Here is a 21,028-nt window from a genome sequence, read left to right on the forward strand (position 1 = left end):
TTATAAACATTCTTTCTAGCTTTTTTCATTTCCATTTCACTACAGCTGTTACAGTGTAGAGTTATCTACTGACCTACGATGGAGTCAAACCAACTTTCAAGATGTCATGGCGGGGTGTAGAGTGCCGCAGCCAAAATCTTAACAGTAGGGAAAAACTATGGCATGACAACATCAGACAAACTGAAATAATCTGCAAAAGTTTGTCTCTCACCTCAGAAGCATCAGGGCTGGCGATACTGTGTGGTTTATGAGAGAATAGTAACTGAAGATATATTTGCCTAAACAACTATTGTTGTCTGTCCAGGGATAAGAATTATTCGCATTCCACCTCTTTGCTTCATGCAACATTATGAAAAGAGATGTTAGTGCAAGGTTATAATGGAGAACGTCTTGGAGTCTGTAGGTACATTCTTACACAGTCAGTATTGTGCCCTTGTTGCTGGACTTCATGGAAGACTAAATGAGTACTCTCACCCAAGCTCTTAGCAGTTGAGTCACACATAATGTGTCCAGTATGTCTAATAGTCTGTGGCAGCAGAAAAACATTTTCAGCTCCATCATGCAGACCGGCATATTAGTTACCATTTAGGGTGAAACATTTTCATATCGTTAATAAAATGAAAGCTGAGGCGTTATGCAGGTCGGTTTTTCTTTAGCACTTTAATTTGTTTATGTAGTAAAGGTTTTAGCCTAAATATCTGCCAAGACATAAATCCATGTTAAAAATATTTTTTGCCAGTGAACTTTGGTAGAAAAAGCAATAGGTAGAAAAAGACTATATACATACAATTTTAACAAATATATATATATTTAAAGTTGTAAGATAAAAAGTAATATCTTCTCTGTAAAAATAGACTCTCAAAGAAAGACTGATATTTATGCCTTAATGCTGGCAAGTGTCTCAGGCTTCAAAGTAGTTCGTGAGAGGGCAAGAGAGGAATTCTTTCCTGCTGCTGCTCCATGTGCTTGGCCTGGCAGGAAACTTGAACATTGGGGCGAACCTTTCGAAATAAAAACAGGAAAACTTGTCTTGCATAAATACAGCACATCAAGACTATGAGTGTTTTGTGTGCTTTTCATTTTTTCCTACATCTATATTAGTAATCATTCAAAGTGATGTAGACACTGGTTTGCACATTAATGCACATGAATCGTAGAGTGTTTTGAAAATAATTTCCTCACCTGATAGATCTTCTAACTCAATACTGTGCTGATATCGGTTGAACCTTGAATTACAGTCAAGAGGCATGTTGTGAGATCAGGGACTCTGTTGTATGAAAGCAATATGATGAAATCAACTAGAATAGCTAAATATATCGGTAGTACCTCTCATGCGCCATGGTCTGGGTTCGGTGAAGATTATTTTGAAGTTTCTGTGGATTGGCATCCGAACATCAGTTCTCATACATACGTACATAAGTACGTAAGTTATTCCAATTGTTTTGTTTGTTAACTAAAATTGTTATTAAATAAAAAATATATAAAATCTGAAAATGAATGTTCCTATGATACCTCTATCCTAGTTAAATTGTGATCTGTTAGTGAATTTGTTAGTGAACTGGTGAAACTTGGAAGACTGACCCTGCTGAATCTGAAAGCTTGACTTGTCCATTGAGGATATGCAGTTGAGAAGAAAAAAAATTACTTGTGGTAGCAGTCTATTGTGTACAGACCTTGTGTTTTATGAAACAGCAGACTGTGATGGGTAGCAGTAATCCACAACATGCTGTCATGGCAATGAATCCGATCTTGTAGACGTTGTGTAGATCTTTGCTAGTGTCATTCCTTAAGTTCCTCCCGAGCTGTCCAGTTGCAGGCTCCACTGAGAAGACATTCATTTGTGACTATCACTGGGGCAAATCCCATACAAGTAGGCAATCTCAAAAGTGCAGATTTGCTTCGTTGCTCCAGTCTTAAATATCTTACGGACACATGGGCTTTACTAGGTACCAAAAAGGACACGCTTTTTGTTCTTAGAGCTGTGATTGTTATGTTTTCAGGGAGGCTTGTGAATGTTTTCCTTTGGTGTGTTTGTATTCTGACTACACACTCGCATCTGTTCGTTATAGAGTGTGTACTAGTGCTACGTGGTTTGTGCATTATTGAAAGTTGAGTTGATTCTGAAGACACTGCATGTACCTATGTTTGGTTGGCTGTGGGTCGGTGTGTACCTGTGTTTGGTTGGCTGTGGGTCGGTGTGTACCTGTGTTTGGTTGGCTGTGGGTCGGTGTGTACCTGGGTTTGGTGGGCTGTGGGTGGTCGACCACAAAGGCTCCTGTTGGGCATACTCTGTCTCACAGTTCCAGTCCACGGGTGTATTCATCTGGGTGATGATGTCCAGGTAGAGGGCCAGCACTTCCTGCACCCTGAATAAGGCCTCCTTGGGTGAGCCATTGTACACCCGTTCAAATGCCACCGGATCCTCCTGATTATCAAGAACAGCAACATTAGTGCTAAATCAGTGCTGTTTCCACATTAAAAGCAGAACATAGATTAAGAAGGATCAGAAGTTTAGATGTTAATGACAACATCAGAACGCAATATTGATGGACTGGACCTGCTGGTTCTGATCGTAGCGAGGTGTCTGTTTCCGTTTCGTGTAGAGATGCATAAATCAACTTTTTTCGGTTCTGATCCGTTCCCAATACCTGAATTTAGATATCTACCTCTTGATAGATACCAAAACTCTTGAATGTTATTATTAGTGTGAAGCTCCAAACACTCCAACTCTGACATGTCCCTCCTGATCCCATGCAGTGCTCTTGTAAAAATGGTTGCACTGCCACCTGTCGTTCTATTGTTACCACCAGTCCCTCTTTTTTCCCATTGAAATGAATGGACAAACGTTTGCCTATTGTGACGTTAATAGCTCTGCCAGCTGTAGACTAGATAGACGGATGGTGGCTGGTGAGCTAGTAACCGATGTCAGTGATACATTCACATATCAAAGATTTTTCTGAACTGTTTAAACCCAACATTTTAGAACACACTCTAAAATCTAAAAAAGCACTCTAAAATCTAAAACCATGCCATTATAAACAGTCTATATTTCAGCTGATGTTTTGCTCGTGTTCTTTCAAACTAGCCACTCATCTAGCTACAGCCAAAAGCTAGTGGGGCAACATAACATCCGCTTAGCAACGCAGGGCACTAAAATGAATGAATAGAATAGAATAGAATATCTTTATTTGTCATTGCACAAGTACAACGAGATTGAGGTAGCAGCTCTCAGACACAAAAACATTACAAATAAAGACTGAACTATACAGATTTACACTATAAATACTTAGCTTAAGTAAAACCAGTAAAAACTCAAGACATATTACACAACAGAGAGACAAATACAGGTCAGTTGTGTGCATTGTTATGTGCTTGGATGGCTCTGGGATGGAAGCTGTTTTTCAGCAAGTCTGTTTTTGCTTAGATGGTCCTAATTGTCTCCCTGGGCCTGAGGGCAACAGTTCAAAAAAGTGGTGACCAGGTTGGGTTAGTCTCTGAGGATGCTGCGGGCTTTCAGGCAGCGTGTTTGATAGATGTCTTCAAGAGGTGGGAGAGAGCAATGACTTTTTGTGCGGTGTTAATGACCCTCTGGAGCACCGTTCTTTCTGCTGCTGTTTCAGCTGGCAAACCACACAAGATGCCATAGCTCAACACTGACTCCACAGAGCAGCAGTAACCTCAGGAATGTCATGTAACCCATGTCAGCGTTATGTTTACATATCTTGCTGGTAATCAGAGATTTCCCAAACCGATTAAACCAAAGTTTATTTTGCCTTCTGTAATCTTTGTTTTAAACCACAGCATTACATTTACATATCTGGCTGTTTTTAGAGACGCTGTTAGGTTTACATATCTGGGCCTTGTTTCCCGATAACGACGTATCTTAACGGCCTACGTGGATTTTCGCGACATCGTAGACTAAGTAACACTTTCTATTTACGTGCGTTTCCCAACCATCAACTTAAAGTCAGGTGCACGAGCGCAACGTGCACGAGTTCTTAAGTATCTCTTAGGAGCTGTTTACGTCACGTTAACCTGTTTAAGTTAATTGCTGTGAAATTAGCTAGCCTATGCGTGCATCGAACGTGCACTGTGCACTGAATTCGGGGCGGGGATAGTAACGCCATCTCCAGCAGAGTATTTAAACTGTGTTCCCATTGTAAGGACATTTATTACGATCTGTCTGAGAGTGGGCTGTCAAAGCTAGCATCATCGAAGTCATACAGTACAGAGGCTACATACATTCAATAAAATTAACCTACATTTGAGTCCAACTGCATGACTATTCTTACCCTACACTTACCCTTACAATAAAGAAGTGATCCTATTTCAACCATAACTTCATTTTAAATAATTTCTTTCTTTATGACATTTAGTTTATAGTTTAGACAGCAACGTTGACATCTATATTCAACTGCATCCACTACATAATCTCAAACTTTATTTGTTGGTAACTCTCCAAAAAGGCTACCATTAACACATTTCTTAATGAAAAGGAAACATGCATCACAATAATACTTCAGTGTAACCTGTACCTATATATGTGGAGTGCAAATATGTCTTGCCATTACACTACCCAACAGCTCTACGTCTGCTAACACTACAGAATGCATAATTCCTACGGGCACTGCACTAGTTTTGTATAGCCTAATCTTTATTTTCAAATACTCAATATTCTTTATTTCTATTTTGATGGGAATAGGCAGGTGAAACAATGACATTCTCATGATGTGCTATACACAGAAACATCCTTTGGATTTCTTCTATAATAGGGCGAACGACGCCCCTGGTGGATTGCATCGCTAAGTGTGAAGTTACTACTGGTCCTGACCACACGTAGAATTCTTCTCAACGAAAGATACACTTAAGCTAAGTGCCGCGTCGGGAAACCCGTCTGCAACGTAGGATTCCTCTTACGAACGATTTCAAGTGCTTTTTAGGCTAAGTGCGCGTTCGGGAAACGAGGCCCTGGCTGGTAGCAGTTATTCCTATGGGATAATTTGTTTGCGTTCGGGTGTGAGGAGCCGTGTTGTGTTGATAGTGATGAAGTTATGAAGTGTCATAAGTGCAAGTGATGAAGTGCACTTCAACTGAGCCATCCATAATTCACATGCCCTCCATTTCTAAATTATTTGTCTTGGATGGATGGATGGAGCTGGAATCTTTTGGAGATGGTCTTATAGCTTTCCCAAGACTGATGAGCTGTCAGAATCTTCTTCCTGATGTTCTCGGATATCTCGTTTCCTTTCGGCATTGTTGATCTGTGTGGGTACACCTTGGCACTACAGTAGTTTGGTTGGTTTCCTCTCTCTTTTAATCTGTGTTGCCCAAACCTTTCCCTAAGGATGTCTCAGATGATCGGTTTGCTTAATTGACTAATTAAGCACCCAAATAAGTTTCACTGAATCTGTTACCTGCTTGACTTTATCAATTCAGCTGGGGGTTTACTTACTTTTGAAATGGACTAATTCCATGTTTCATGTAGTCTTTTGGCTACTCAAACAATTCCCTCTAAAAAAAGTACATGCAAATGATAAACATAAACCTGACATTCCTTCTATGGAAAATTGGTGATGAAAAAAATGAAAAATCATGGTATAACAACAGAAAACTCCTAAGTGGTCAAGGGGTTCACATACTTTAAAGTGGCACTGTATAGGCGGAAGTAGGCAAAATGTTTAAAATGTACGCTTCTTGAAAACAATCTAATAATAATGACCCGAAGTATTGTTTCATTTTGCATCATGAAGTTTGTCCTATATAGGGGAAAGGACTATAACCACGTGTCAGTCTGATGTTCGATCCCATATCTTCAAGGTAGTCTCATTTGTCTAGAGTCGCCACTGCAAATGCCAAGAAACAAAATAGAAGTGTCTGGTGCGGGTTAATTATAACACCTGCATCTGTGGCAAAATAAACTGATTTAGCCATTCATGATATGATATGATATCCCCGCAAACAGGGACCGTCCCCAGGACGTTAACAGGACATTCGCAAGGTCCCCAATCGCCCCCAATTGGTCCCCGGCACAACGTTCGCTAGAGGACGTTACCAGAACGTTTTTTGACGTTCGTAGCAATTCTACGTTTGGTCCTTCTGTGACGTTTGCATGAGTCTTAAATCGGACTTTAAGGGAACATTATAATTTGGTCTCTCAGCACACGTCCCCAGGACGTCCTTCAAAAACGTCCCTGTTACCTTATCCTGCAGGTCCTCTGCGTGACGTTCGCATGAGCCTTAAAACGGACTATTAGGGAACGTTCTTATTTGGTCTCTCAGCATACGTCCCCAGGACATCCTTTAAAAACGTCCCTGTTACCTTATTCTGCAGGTCCTCTGCGTGACGTTCGCATGAGCCTTAAAACTGACTATTAGGGAACGTTCTTATTTGGTCTCTCAGCATACGTCCCCAGGACATCCTTTAAAAACGTCCCCGTTACCTTTACCTGCAGGTCCTCTGCGTGACGTTCGCATGAGCCTTAAAACGGACTATTAGGGAACCTTATAATTTGGTCAGCACACGTCCCCAGGACGTCCTTTAAAAACGTCCCCGTTACCTTTACCTGCAGGTCCTCTGCGTGACGTTCGCATGAGCCTTAAAACGGACTATTAGGGAACGTTCTTATTTGGTCTCTCAGCATACGTCCCCAGGACCTCCTTTAAAAACGTCCCCGTAACCTTTACCTGTGGTCCTCTGCGGGACGTTCGCATTCGGTCCTTCCAAAACGTTCCCTTGACGTCCTCTGATGGTCCTCTCTGAACCAGAGGTTCCGCTAGAGAAAAATGTTTTTCATTTGCGAGACATTTTAATGATAAGCCGGCCAAATATCTATTTCTGCTTCTAAATTAGCCTATTGAAGAAAACTGACGGCCTGCATAGCTTAAATAATAACATAATCAGGTAGTTTAGAATGCAACATGTTTATTTTCCTAAGTTTACAATGGGAAACAAAAACATTAATGTCTGATGCGCGTCAATAAGTGGCCTTTAATCGCAACCTACTGTGGCGTTAAAATGAGCGCCGCAACATGGTCATTGCTCAGGGCCTCGTTTCCCGAACGCGCACTTAGCCTAAAAAGCACTTGAAATCGTTCGTAAGAGGAATCCTACGTTGCAGACGGGTTTCCCGACGTGGCACTTAGCTTAAGTGTATCTTTCGTTGAGAAGAATTCTACGTGTGGTCAGGACCAGTAGTAACTTCACACTTAGCGATGCAATCCACCAGGGGCGTCGTTCACCCTATTATAGAAGAAATCCAAGGATGTTTCTGTGTATAGCACATCATGAGAATGTCATTGTTTCACCTGCCTATTCCCATCAAAATAGAAATAAAGAATATTGAGTATTTGAAAATAAAGATTAGGCTATACAAAACTAGTGCAGTGCCCGTAGGAATTATGCATTCTGTAGTGTTAGCAGACATAGAGCTGTTGGGTAGTGTAATGGCAAGACATATTTGCACTCCACATATATAGGTACAGGTTACACTGGAGTATTATTGTGATGCATGTTTCCTTTTCATTAAGAAATGTGTTAATGGTAGCCTTTTTGGAGAGTTACCAACAAATAAAGTTTGAGATTATGTAGTGGATGCAGTTGAATATAGATGTCAACGTTGCTGTCTAAACTATAAACTAAATGTCATAAAGAAAGAAATTATTTAAAATGAAGTTATGGTTGAAATAGGATCACTTCTTTATTGTAAGGGTAAGTGTAGGGTAAGAATGGTCATGCAGTTGGACTCAAATGTAGGTTAATTTTATTGAATGTATGTAGCCTACTGTACTGTATGACTTCGATGATGCTAGCTTTGACAGCCCACTCTCAGACAGATCGTAATAAATGTCCTTACAATGGGAACACAGTTTAAATACTCTGCTGGAGATGGCGTTACTATCCCCGGCCGGAATTCAGTGCACAGTGCACGTTCGATGCACACATAGGCTAGCTAATTTCACAGCAATTAACGTAAACAGGTTAACGTGACGTAAACAGCTCCTAAGAGATACTTAAGAACTCGTGCACGTTGCGCTCGTGCACCTGACTTTAAGTTGATGGTTGGGAAACGCACGTAAATAGAAAGTGTTACTTAGTCTACGATGTCGCGAAAATCCACGTAGGCCGTTAAGATACGTCGTTATCGGGAAACGAGGCCCTGTTTAATGAGAGCAGAGATTCTTAAATTATTCAACCCTCTTGTGAATCCTTTGCGTCGCCTTTTCGCATTGCTAACAGAACATTACTGTGACTATCAATCACCTCGCACCTGAGCCAAGAGAACTTGTCACTCCATAACGACATAAACGCCCGACATTTCATCTTTTTCTCTGGTGATGCTGTTCGAACATCTAGGGCTTCAGGTATTCAGTGTTTGGAAAGTTCGCTTTCTACATGAAGTAGCTCAGTTCATTGTTCATCATTCAAAATTTTGAACTAAGTTCACAGCTCCAATTTTTAATATGCTGCGAGTGCGAGCTATAGCCTAATTTTTCCAAATCTCTGTCTGCAATAGCCTACCGCTCTCGGATACGCAACTTCGGCGCTAACGCACAGGCATAGACGTATAATAAAATTAAACGCGTTCAGATGCAACACTGCAGGTATTATAGGTTCATCCTCGTCAGAAGGTTTACCCTCATCAGTTGTGTTTGGCCTCTGAAAAAAAGCTTTTAAGGCTAGTCTGCTTGGCCATGTTGGATCCTTCTCACTCAGTTCGCTCCTCGTTTGAAACCGAGGGTTTGCGCTTTATTTAAAATGCAGCATATGCGTGTTGTTAAATAACTTTCTAAGGCCAGATTAGCCTGTTCCTTTAAAACATAATAAGGGCAGTGCACATTTGCTTTATAGGCCTAAATATTAGGATTGTTGTCAAATCCAGATTGTGTTTGCAAGACGGGATTTTTAAAGAAATTCCAATCAGACAATTTGACCGATGAGCTCTATACGTTCTGTTGCAGCATCTTTGAAGGCCTGTGGAAAGCTCAAGGTTAAAGCTATAGACACTTGATAGACCTTCCTATGTATGCATTGTATTGGAATCATGCAGACATTACATTTATAGCACAGATCAGTAGAGAAGCATTCATATTTATTTTATTTCATCATTCTTAGTTTGGCTAGTTATTCTGCCTCCCTGCACGCACGTCCGTGACGTGCCATGGATGTTAATTAAAAAAGGAATCATTAGGCCTAAGGAAAACCCTCAATGCGTAGTGACTAAGATCGGTACAATATGCTTTTCCTCAAACCCTCGGACTAAGTTTGTTGGCTGTCTCACACTGTGATAAACGTGTTAAAGTGACAAAATAGTAATCAGACAGTGTTAGTACTGTAGGTAGCGATCTGGTTTAGTAATAGGAAGGTTTACGGTTCAATTCCCATGCCCGCAATCAAGTTTGTAATCGTGTGTGTGTGTCTATGCATATCATATGAAATGTGTAATATAAATGAACTTGAACTTGTGTGTGTGTGCGCCCTGTAAGCAAAATGACGGCTCCGCGATCTATTATTATTTTATTTTCTTCATTTAGCTCAGCAAAAACGGTCGTGCCTGCTACGTCCGCGGTGCATCCTTGAATAACGTACCCAGGACGTCTAAAACACGTTTCTCAGATGTCACCACAATGCCCTCAGGACGTTCTTGCAACTTCCTGCAGAACGTCCCCAGGACCTATAGAAACACGTTCCCCAGACGTAACCACAATGCCCTCGGGAGGTGCTTGCAACGTCCTGCATAACGTCCCCAGGACCTATAGAAAACGTTTCCCAGTTGTCACCGCAACATCCTCGGGACGGTCTTGGAACGTCGTGCAAAACGTCCTAAAGTTGTCACGGGAACCATACACATTTACGTTTTTAGAACGTTCAGAGAGACCATAACAGGACGTCTAGGGGACGTCATTTTGCTTACAGGGATGTCAGTGGATTAGTATGTATACCTCAGAATGTGTTTTTCCCCCCAATTGTTCATTGTTTGTTGCATTTATTAGATACTATTGGGTTTTTTCTATTCAATATAATTATAAAACAGCCACTCACCTCCTCCTCCTCATTGATGACGGGTGCACATTGCTGGGAGTAGATATTGAGGATTATTGATTTAAGGGCACGGACATCCTGGCCATTTCCTGAGCTTGAGACATAGTGGAAATGTGTGCTAAGCAGCTCCAGTGTCCAGGGCAGGGCTGCCTTCACATAGCACACCTCACTCTGACAGAGACAGGGAAAAAAATCAAAAGACAAATGCTGAGGACAGGAGTAAATAAAACAACACAAATGGATTGTGATTGAGTCCGGAGATAATGCATTCATACTTTTTCACAGGCCATCTATCTATAAATCCAGAAGTCTCTGTGTGTCTGTCAGTCTGTCAGTCTAGGGCGTATCTCACTGACGGTAGTTACGTTAGTTATGAGATTTCGCATGTAGCTTACGCATGTCATGAACCTGTGCATCCTTGATTTTGAAGATTTTTGAATTTATAGTTTGCGAGATATTTGTATTTTACCGTTTCCTATAGGAAACAATGGGTTATCGTTTCCCGTCCCGTCGGCACTATGGGTAGTGACGTCACAATCAAACAATATACGCCTAGCAGTATTAAACTATCCTGCCTTCACTCAAAGTTCAGAATAGTGTTGGATACAATAAGGAGGTCCGCATTAAAATTCTTCTTGGTGAACAGATACAGACTTTTGCTCAGGTAATCTTAAGACAGTGATTGATTTAGTTTCGTTTATTTTTAAGCTTCTTTATATTAAGTTTCAAAGTAATGTCTAGAGTTGTACAGTCATCTAAGAGTTAGCTTTCTATTCAATGTTGATGGTAAGCCTAGACCAGTGACCATGCGTTCATGCATCTACTGACGCAATGAGAGAGGTTTTCAGATGTGTCCCGATATCTGTTGTAATTCGTGTGTAGACTTTGTTTTCTCATTATTGCAATATTATAAACCTCAGTCTGCATTTACCCTGGCTGGGAGAGGCTGTCATTCGGAAGATACTGTGTGTGATCGCCTTTGCTCTGTGTTCATTAAACCTGTCAGAGTGTATGAATAAACGGCTGGGTGCCAATCAAAATCACAACGCAAGTGTGGCCGCTACAAATGGTAGCTTAAATTGATAAGCCTCGGAGGCTTTCAGATTGTACATTGCTTTCCCATCTGTTATGGAGTCCACGAAATACGCGCAATTCTCGCTGTAAGTTATGTCGGGCCACGTCGTCATGTTATCCTCCCAGTTCTGCACTGAACAACAGCTAGCCTACGTCTGCTAACACTACAGAATGCATAATTCCTACAGGCACTGCACTAGTAGGAAATAAATATGGACATATTAAATAATGTAATGGATAGAGATGTTGATTACTTTGTTTATTGTGATTTTCAGAGCAGACAGAATATAACTGTAATGATATGCAACCGAATATAAATGTAATGATATAAAACAGAATATAAATGCAAATTATGCCATTATGTTGGGCTTTTATTCCCTTACCAAGCTTCCCCTTTCAATGAATGTGTAAGTAATGTAGCAGCCACTTTGCAGCTGGTTGTTGATCTAAAGGGGTGAAGGAAATGTGAATTAGAATTCTGGCAATGTCAGGCTAAATATCTCTATCAGGAGCATGTTGTGTTTTGATGGCTAGTTCCTCGGCCAAATAGTATGACATCTGTTGTTGTACTGGATTATGTTTTGAAATCATTTTTCAACTCAAGTTTTTTTTTGAAAGCATGGGCTGTAAACATGATTTTATCCAGGACTAATCCTTCATCACCAGGGTATTGCTCCACAGAAAGTAGTTATCCGCCTGTCAGCCTTATAGATTATAATGAAGGCATTTTACTTCTATGGCTGATATTCAGTAAGTGTATGCAAAATAGGCCTACACTATCAGTTTGTTGGTGATCAACATGTCTGAATAATTTGAAAAAATCTGAATAACAAATGTGCAAAGCCACATTTACTATGTTTTCTTGGTGTTTGGGTGGCAGTTCTTACCAGGCTTTTGATATGAAGCAGGTGTTCTTTGGTTAGGGAGTGCCTGCAGGGCCCACGGATATCCCCCATGACAAGAGGGACACACAGCAGCACGAGAACACACACACTCTTCACCTGAACACAACATATTAGCGTTTTTACTTGGGACTTCCACTGGCTCTTTTCTACAGTTTTAAAGTTACTCTACAAAATGTGTAGAAATTTACACTCAACTATGAAATACTGTAACCCATTTAACCGTAAAGTGTAATTGCATTATTCAGTGTTATTCAATTGCTCTTAAATACTGTACTAGTGTGCATTTTACATGCAAATGATGGGATGATTTTGAACACAAACAATATTTTTTACTGTGTATGTGAAGCTGAAAACTTGTTGGAACTACTTCAATATTTGGAAAGCAAACAGATATCAAAGGGCCCTGCATCCAAGTTGAAGACTGTCATGAGGCTGCCTCATTTTGATTCATTTCCCTTGATCAGGATAATCATTTTAGCATTGAGCATTTTAGCATGTTTGTGTCAGGGCCAGAGTCAGGAAATGAACCCAGGCCGCTGGATGAGCATCAAGTGCCCAAAACGTTGTCTTTTATTTTCCAAAAACAAGAAATAATCCGAAGATTAAGACAAAAACAACAAAGTCAGAATAAAGTTAACGCTCAAAAGATATGATATGATATGATCAAAAAACAGAGAGCAACTCGGAAAACAGACAATGACAGGAAATAAACACAAAAGGGTGAACGGTCGGGCAAAAGCATAAGGACATCAAAACAAAATGGGTATGTAAGCACATGAGGCTGAGAGTCTTTGGTCGCCTCTTGAGGTGAAACAATGTCCCAACTCGTGACAGTTTGTGTTTATCACTCTCAGGTGATGACTTTCCTACCAATCATGCTTAATTTATCGTAAACGTGTCTCACTCACTCTCCTGCCAATGCTGCTCCTTTAAACACTCATTTAAAGAGATCTCAATATGCAGGGAGGTGTCAGACTGAATCCAACCTTTATTAGGTGAGCCAGCTTGGTTTTGTTTGCATGCTACCAGTCCTGTGGAATGCTTGTGAAACCCTCATTTGTATTGTTAAAACACATGCAATTTGTTGACAAGCTGAAGGATTTGAAACCAGAGGACATAGCTGGTTCCAAATCCTTTAGCTGGTCATGAAATTCTGAGGTGTAGCTGTCCAAAAATTACGTCCCAAAACCGTAGGGCTCACCAAATTGCAAGAAAAGCATTTCACACACAATGGGAGTGTTTTTTTTTTTTTTTTTTTTTTACAAATAGGTGCATTGTATTCAAAGTTACAATATATATATATAAATGTATATATATTTTCTTTTAATTAATTGCATACTGACTATTACCAGAGATAGTCTACTGAAATTATCCAGTAAATCACTTGATCATCCTATGTTTTTAGTCATGTAAAAATGGTGTAGAAAATGTTACCTGGTATGTCCTTTATAATTCCACTTTAATTATGTCACAGCAAATAACTAAGTGGAGCCAAAGCAAGTTTGCACACACCAAAATAAAAATGTGACTATTATTGCTTTTGATGCTATTTTGATATATAATCTGAACGATTGGAAACACCAACACTGTACGTATTTCTGATTAAACAAAAGTTCTCTAGATGAAGAGTATCCATTCACGGAATTCTACAACACAGGGCACTAACAGAACACCAACTAGTAACAGGGCCACAGGGTTGCAAAGGGGAGGAACATTTCCGGTACATTTCCGGAAACATCCCATGGGAAGTTAAGGACCTTTTGAATTTTTTGGGGGGTGCAAAAGTTAGCCTATAACAGGGAAATTAAATATAGTTGAAAACAAGACTAGGCAAGCCTAGCTCAACTGGACATCGGATGCAGCTAGTTGGGAAAATTGTCTGCCAGAAACATAAACCTATGACCTTCTGATGCTTTTGAACGTCTTTGTCATTACCTAGCGTATTGATAACTGGTTACACTGAAGCACTGTTCATTTCATTTTAATACCAAGTTTAATTTTATACAGTACACTGTAAAATGTGATAAGTTGCGTTTACTTGGAGGAGTCCAGGAAACCGGTTGCCTTGAACAAGTCAAGTAAAAATAGAATTGAAATAGAATTAGACTTAGCCTCCATAGTACACCTAACTTGAAAATTCTATTTCAATGTACTAGTGCATTCCTCCATCAAATGTCAGTTTTTCCTGTATATTCCCATTTATTCCCATGGAAAGTTTCCAACTTTGAATATTCCCCTAATTTTGTAACCCTAGTCCTGATACATGACAATAATGGATCAGACAAGTAGAGATCCCCATGGTGTCAAGTGACTTATCTTAGAATTATGTCAGTAAGCTGTTATTTGTAGGGTATGTGTTGGTGCTGTCAACAGTCAAAACTGGATAAGTTCATTCTTGATAAACTTCAGAAAAGACTGCCTGTCGGAGCCCCAACTGGAGTACAACACACCCCATGACATCAACTTCCACCATACTGGATTTTCTGCCATATTGGGTTTAATGAAAAAAAATTCAATTCAATTCAAAATTCAATTTGCAACAGGTGTTCGTCAGACCAAGCCTTACAAAAGATATCATGGAATATTTTTTTTTTTTTAAAGTGCCGTCTGGCAGCCAGTCAAAATTAGTGACGAAGCCACCATACAGAAAGTGAAGTCATGTCTCAGCATCGCTTTGATGTATCAAGACCAATCTGTACGTGGACTCATGACTCCATTTTGAGGTGGCAGTGAATAAATCTTCGTCATTTGACCACCACGGGCTAATAACTGTTGATGTGTTTGCCTTAAAAGATTTTGTGTCAGGTAATACAACGAGAGGTCCCAAGCCAGAGTTGACTTGTCATGTCAGCAAAATTGATGTGTCCACCACAATGGATCTTATCAGAACATTCTCTTCAGGCCACAAATGTTGTCCTATAATCATCAAATTTACTACAGTTGATCTACAGATCTCCCTTTGCTGTAATTCAAGGTGATCCCCCTTTGCTGAAGAATTGACGTCACAGATAATGAAATGTGATTGGAAAAATAAATATGATATGAGCTGGAAGTGGCCAGATTTTGTGGATATAGAATAGGAATCATAAAATACGGTAATTCCAATCAGTACAAACTATTTATTTTAGGTTTGTGCAAATAAAAATCACAGATAATTATTACATTTTTCTTCAAGATGTAGAAAGGTGTCAGAATCTTAGGATGAGGTGATAAAGTAACTTTATCAGTACAGGTAAACTGTAACAGTGGTGTCAGAGGATACCTGATCCATGCAATAATGTCAGAATCAGCGTAGATACTGAACCAGGTTATTGGATTCATGCATCTATAGTTATGAGCCTGCAGTGTGTGGCATTCAGTGCAAAATTCATGCAAAATTAATGTTGTGAAAAGTTTGACAGTGTTTCTGGGAAAATGCAGCAATCATAATGATGAGAGCCAGTCTCTATTTAATCAGGAAATCTCCTCTCTTACCAAAATGTGCAACACATATTTGTGGTATGGTTTGTTCACCATGGTGAAGGACCTCTGGTAAAAGTAATTACAGGCTAATCAGGGTCAGCATCGTCCATGGATGTTGCAAGTATTTGTACCAGTCCAAAAGGCAGCGGTGCAGATGGGATTTTTGAACTGGGGAACTGACGCTAATTTTTTTTAAACGTTATTTACTGATGATTGTCGCCTTACGTAGGGAGAGTGGTGGGGACGGATCAGGGTCACTTTGAATCTGGGGGGGACATGTCCCCCCCCGTCCCCAGTGCTATCTGCGCCCCTGCCAAAAAGTCATGCTCACATACATCAATTGTGTGAACAGTGAAACTTCACAATGGGTTGTCATCAGAAATTCATTTTTAGTTTGGTTCATTGAAAACATATGAAATCAGTTGTTTATAAAATATAAAACATCACTATGTCTTGACATCACATGTTTTATATCCCAGCTTAGGTTTTTAGATTGAAAACATATCATGTTAAAAGCCAAATAAACAGACTTGTTGATTCAGGATCAAGAATGTTAAAATGGTTTCTGAGAACAAAGACAGTGACATTCTGCTTAAAATCTGTGCCTCTTTTGCATAGCCTGCTCCTCATAAGGAAATGGATGGAAAGATCTGTTTTTTATATTGTATCGACTATTTTAGTGTTGTTTAGATTCAGCATCCAATGTCACGATGCTCTGGTTCCAAATTTTGAATAAAAGCGTTCTCCCTTTGGGGGAAGATTGATGATTGCCAGAGAAGATCCTAAGACCAGATACCCCCATTGGTCCGTTGCCAATACGTTACAGCTTATTTGACTTTAAGACAATGATCATCCATCCAGTCACGTGAATCTGCATGTGAAACCCACGGATGGGATAATTGCTTAACCCTTCCTAAGCAGTCATGATCTGTGAATTACTGTATGATCGTACGACCTGTAGACTGTAGTTTGTCAGAAATGGTGAATATTTCTAAGTAAAGAGAAATAGTACCATCTTACCTGCTCGGCTGACGTGTTAGGCTACACAATGACACTCCGTAAAAAGGAATAGGGATGCCTTTAAAACCTCCATGGCCGATGACAAAAAGATTTGTGAAAGAAATCCTTTTTGCCACACACTGGCAGTTCGGCTTGCTGACCCTTGAATGAGAGTAACGGTTATGTGAGCTGCATACCTTGGCATTGTGTAAAATTTGGTGAAGCTTGTTGGTGGTCATCAGGCTCCTTGCTAGGCACAGCAAAGGTCGAAGGCTGAAGCTAGATTCATCGGACCAAGCAAAGTTGTTTTTTGTTGATGGGGGTAAGATGTGCTGGCTTGTCTCAGCTGAACATGCAGTCCGTCACTGACAGTTTGGTATCCATTGCACTCTGGTTTAAACTAGGTTGAATGGAGGATAGTTTCCTCTCATGTCTTATTCCCTCCTGCCCTCTCTCACCTCCTCCGTGTGTGTGTCCCTCTGTTTCTCTCTCTTGCTCTCTCCCTCTACCCTGCGGTGCGTGTAACTCACAGACTCACCGGTTAGCTCTGGCATTTGCTTACTAACGTTTGAGGCATTTTACAGCATTACACTTCAGGAAATACCAGATATTCCTTACGTGAAATAGAAATAGATTTATGAAATAGAAATAGATTTATTACCATGTTTCCAACAGGTAATAAATAATGTAAGAAATATAAGCCTTAATATTGAGAAAAATATAAAGGTAGGACAATAACTACTTTTTTCTAGTTAACATGATTTTGCATGTTAAGTTATGATATGAGGTGCTTAGAGAATGCATGCTTGTTGGAGGCTACATAATTGATAGTATGATTAATAGTATTAAAACTATTAATCATTTATATACTATACTATTAATCATATCATATATCATAATTAATAACTGTCAACAATAGTTCTATACTTTCTCATGATAATTTCTTTTTACTCTTTGATGTCAAATTTGTTTTTGGAATATGAAATATGGTGTGGTTGAGATCTTAAATGGACAGTGAGCCATTGCTCTTGAGGAGAGCACAATATTGAGCCAAATGATTAATCTTTTTAAAATTGAAATTGTAGTTTTTTTGTGGTGTTTATATTTTAGAATTCTTGGAGAAATCTCTGTACATCAAAGATGTGATCTTTTAGGTACCTGCTATTAAACAATAGAGACATACATACTTTTATTTACAATACAGGCAACATTTCATCATTGATTTCATTCTCAGTCTTACTTGAGATCCTTGCTGACCTTGAAGACAATCCAATGTCATGACAAAACCAATGGAAATGTTCTCAAACAAGTATACCTGCCCACTCACAAGTGTTGAATGCAGCCACTTATTTTAAAACTAATAATTATCCAAATAATCTCATAGGAAACCACACGATAACGTTAATACTCAACTAACATGTTTCCCAGAATATCAGTATATGCTACAACACCGGGCAAACAAAGCAATGTACGATAATGTGATGCATAACCAGTAGTTTCAGTCTTGGTTCGATACAAGTGCATAATGACGATACATATTCAACAAAACCAATATAAGGAAACCAATGGACCAATGTGTTTGTACAAAACCAGTAGACATGTTTCCTGAACGGCACCTTATAGGCAACTTTCACATTGTTAGCTAAACAGCTGTCACTAAGTTGCTAACTAATAACTAGGTAACTGAGTTATCTAGTTTAAAGCCTTAGCTATGTGTATATAATTGTTTGATCATAATGATGGCAAGAGAATCATACTGGCAACTAGCAAACTATCAATGTAGTTTAAATCAGAATTCTAAAACTTGCTTGTCACTACTTGCATTTTTTTATCCTACAGTGGCTGGCCAATGGCAAAAGCCTGAAGTTAGCTTCAGTTAGCTCCCATGGAGCCGAACTGTTAATTTACCCTTTTTACAGCATCAAAGACCACAGGATCCACTCAAAAGCAGTTGAAAATTAGTCTGGGAAGTCCCGCCCCTCTTCTCCGGCCAATTTGATTTAGCCTCTGAAGGGGGTCTGGCAAACTTAGGATAGCAGTTCACTTCAAGATTTCCAGAATCCTTGGAGCCAATCACAAACTGGCTTTTGGCTACCTGGCGCGCCATTGGCGGATTTAAAATAACCACGTCTACCGTAACAAAAGCGAAACTTAAGAGAAAAGCACAGTAAACTATATACTGCTCTCGCGGCTGTCTTGGATGATTTCAAAGGCAAGTTTTCTTTGAAAATAGAAGAGAAACCTGCTCTGGAACAATTCATACAGAAAAGGATGTGTTTGCTTTATTACCGATCGTTGTATCGTTGTATAGTATCGTTGGTCTGATTGGTTAAAGGCGTGTCCAATTACGTGAGTGAAGTAACTGAGCAAATGAAATGCAGTGAAGGGGCGGGGAATTCCCAGACAAGTTGAAAATAGTATGTAGGGAAAAACTGAAGCATTTCAGAGTACCTTGTTATCGACAAGGTTTGGAAGGTGCGATTATTCAAAATCCCCATGTTATTGTCCCAAAGAGAAAATTGATTTGAAACGGAAGTCCATTTTGGACTAAGTGACAACATGTCCTCAGAGGTCTAAGAATGTGAATGAAAGGCGACGTCACAGGCGGTAATAAATACTATTTTACATAAGAAATAGAAAAAAGTGCAGGAAGGTAAGTGCAAGTTAAGTATTAGCAGAAGTGCAAGTTTGGAAGAGAGGTGCTCTCTGAAAAGTTGAGTCTTCAAGAGCTTCTTAAAGGTAGAGAGGGACCCCATTGATCTTGTAATGCTAGGCAGCTCGTTCCACCAACTTTGAACTACGAATGAGAATAGTCTGGATTGCCGTACTTGCTCGGAAGGCAGTGCAGCATCCTGGGGGTAACATTTGCCCCTACAAGAGCATTAAGTAGGTGGGAGCAGAACCAGTAATCACTCTGTACGCAAGCATAAGTGACTTGAAATTAATGCGAACAGCTACAGGCAGCCAGTGGAGCTCAATGAGTAGCGGGGCCGTCTAGACGCACTGCCGCGTTCTGGATCATCTGTAGTGGTTTAACCACGCATGCCGGGAGGCTCATTAGGAGGGCGTTGCATTAGTCAAGGCGGGAACTCACCAAGGTTTTCACCAGCAGCTGGTTGGCATACTGGGTTAGGTACGGCTTGATTTTGCGGATGTTGAATAGCGTGAAGCGGCACGACCGGAAGACAGAGACAATGTGGTCAGTGAATGACAGTTGTATATGGTCAGTGAATGTCAGTTGTATGAACATTTTACTTGGAGTTGGTCCCCCTTTCGCAGCTATAACAGCTTCCACTCTTCATTTGGAGTGATTCGGTGGGAATTGGTGCCCATTCATTCTGTAGCGCATTTATGGGGTCAGGCACAGAATATGAGCGTGTGTGTTTATGAATTAAAAAAATATTACAAGATGCATGGTCATAATCAAATTGTTACCCTTTGAATCGTTATTGAATCGTCAAATCAGTGAAGATACACACCTCTAGTATATAGGCTTTGTGCTAAAGGCCAAGAGTTCTAGGTTTTTAATTGTGGGTGTCTACAGGAAATATTAGTATTAATCACACAAACTGCAGTTACAGTATGCAAGTATGTGGTATTCCACTCAAGGATTGCGGCCATATATGATATCTCTATAACATGTATCACAACGAAACTGCAACATGAGTTGTGAAGATATAGGGTTTTTCCCACGACTTTTCCCCTGATGTATTCCAGTATTCCAAGTTATTTTGTCTTGTTTTTTAAACAATAGGAGGATGTTCGGGGAAGGTCTCATCCAGCCCATCTTTAAAGCTGGTATGTTGTCATATTCAGAGATAGAGATGCAAATATTCGGCATCAGCAGTGGCCTATTTCTATTTGGGGTGGCTGTTATCTCCATCCCTGTCCCCTAGGAGTAATTGCTGCGATTGGGCCTGACTTTTGACCTAATGACAGTTCTGAAGAATCCATGAGACAGCACATCTTCTTTAGCGTCTTCCTGTCTTTGTTAGGGGCAGCAGAGATACTCTGCATTCTATCTGACGTTGTGACAAGATTAAACGGCTAGTGGGAGTCCACTTATTTTAACATCAGGCTAAAAAAAAGAATGGTTTAATGTGAAACCAAACAGCTTGATCGTCTAGGCAGATCAGATTCTGTCCCAGAGCAGTTTCATATGAATGCATGGTGAAATACTACAGAATGCCTCATTGCTTTATAATAAGGGCTGTGTAAATTATCTGTGGCTGATAAATACAGCATATAGAACCAGCAGACATTCAGAGTTACCTCCAGAAACCCACAATTCCCTATTTCCTTTGGCTTAAACAGCATGACATGAACTCAGAATAATGATCTCCATAGCCATTTAGCATTCAGCTGTATCATTATGGATGGAAAACTGCTCTGATTTGCTGTGAATAGTAATGGCTTGAAGGTGAGGAGGGGATGTAGTTTTTTTTATCTCTTTTCATCGTACTTTTTTCCAAATGTTTTTCAGTTTTTCAGCCTTCTGGAATTTTGCTCATGTGTTTACTACTCTGTCACAGTTTGAAATGGCAACAGA

The 21,028-nt window shown here is 39.9% G+C and overlaps 1 protein-coding gene across 1 annotated transcript; it reads right to left on the reverse strand.

Annotated features, from left to right (window-relative positions):
• Positions 1-908: 908 nt before the first annotated feature.
• On the reverse strand, positions 909-12,069 carry csf1b (colony stimulating factor 1b (macrophage); the record flags this gene model as incomplete). Its single annotated transcript, XM_080853782.1, has 8 exons — positions 909-982; positions 1,183-1,226; positions 1,327-1,373; positions 1,674-1,822; positions 2,236-2,425; positions 10,040-10,210; positions 11,497-11,559; positions 12,001-12,069. 8 exons carry the CDS (start codon positions 12,067-12,069, stop codon positions 909-911), a joined length of 807 nt encoding a protein of 268 aa, XP_080709908.1.
• Positions 12,070-21,028: the final 8,959 nt, after the last annotated feature.

This window comes from Sprattus sprattus (genome assembly GCF_963457725.1).
Source record: "Sprattus sprattus genome assembly, chromosome: 16".
Classification (NCBI taxonomy): Eukaryota; Metazoa; Chordata; class Actinopteri; order Clupeiformes; family Clupeidae; genus Sprattus; species Sprattus sprattus.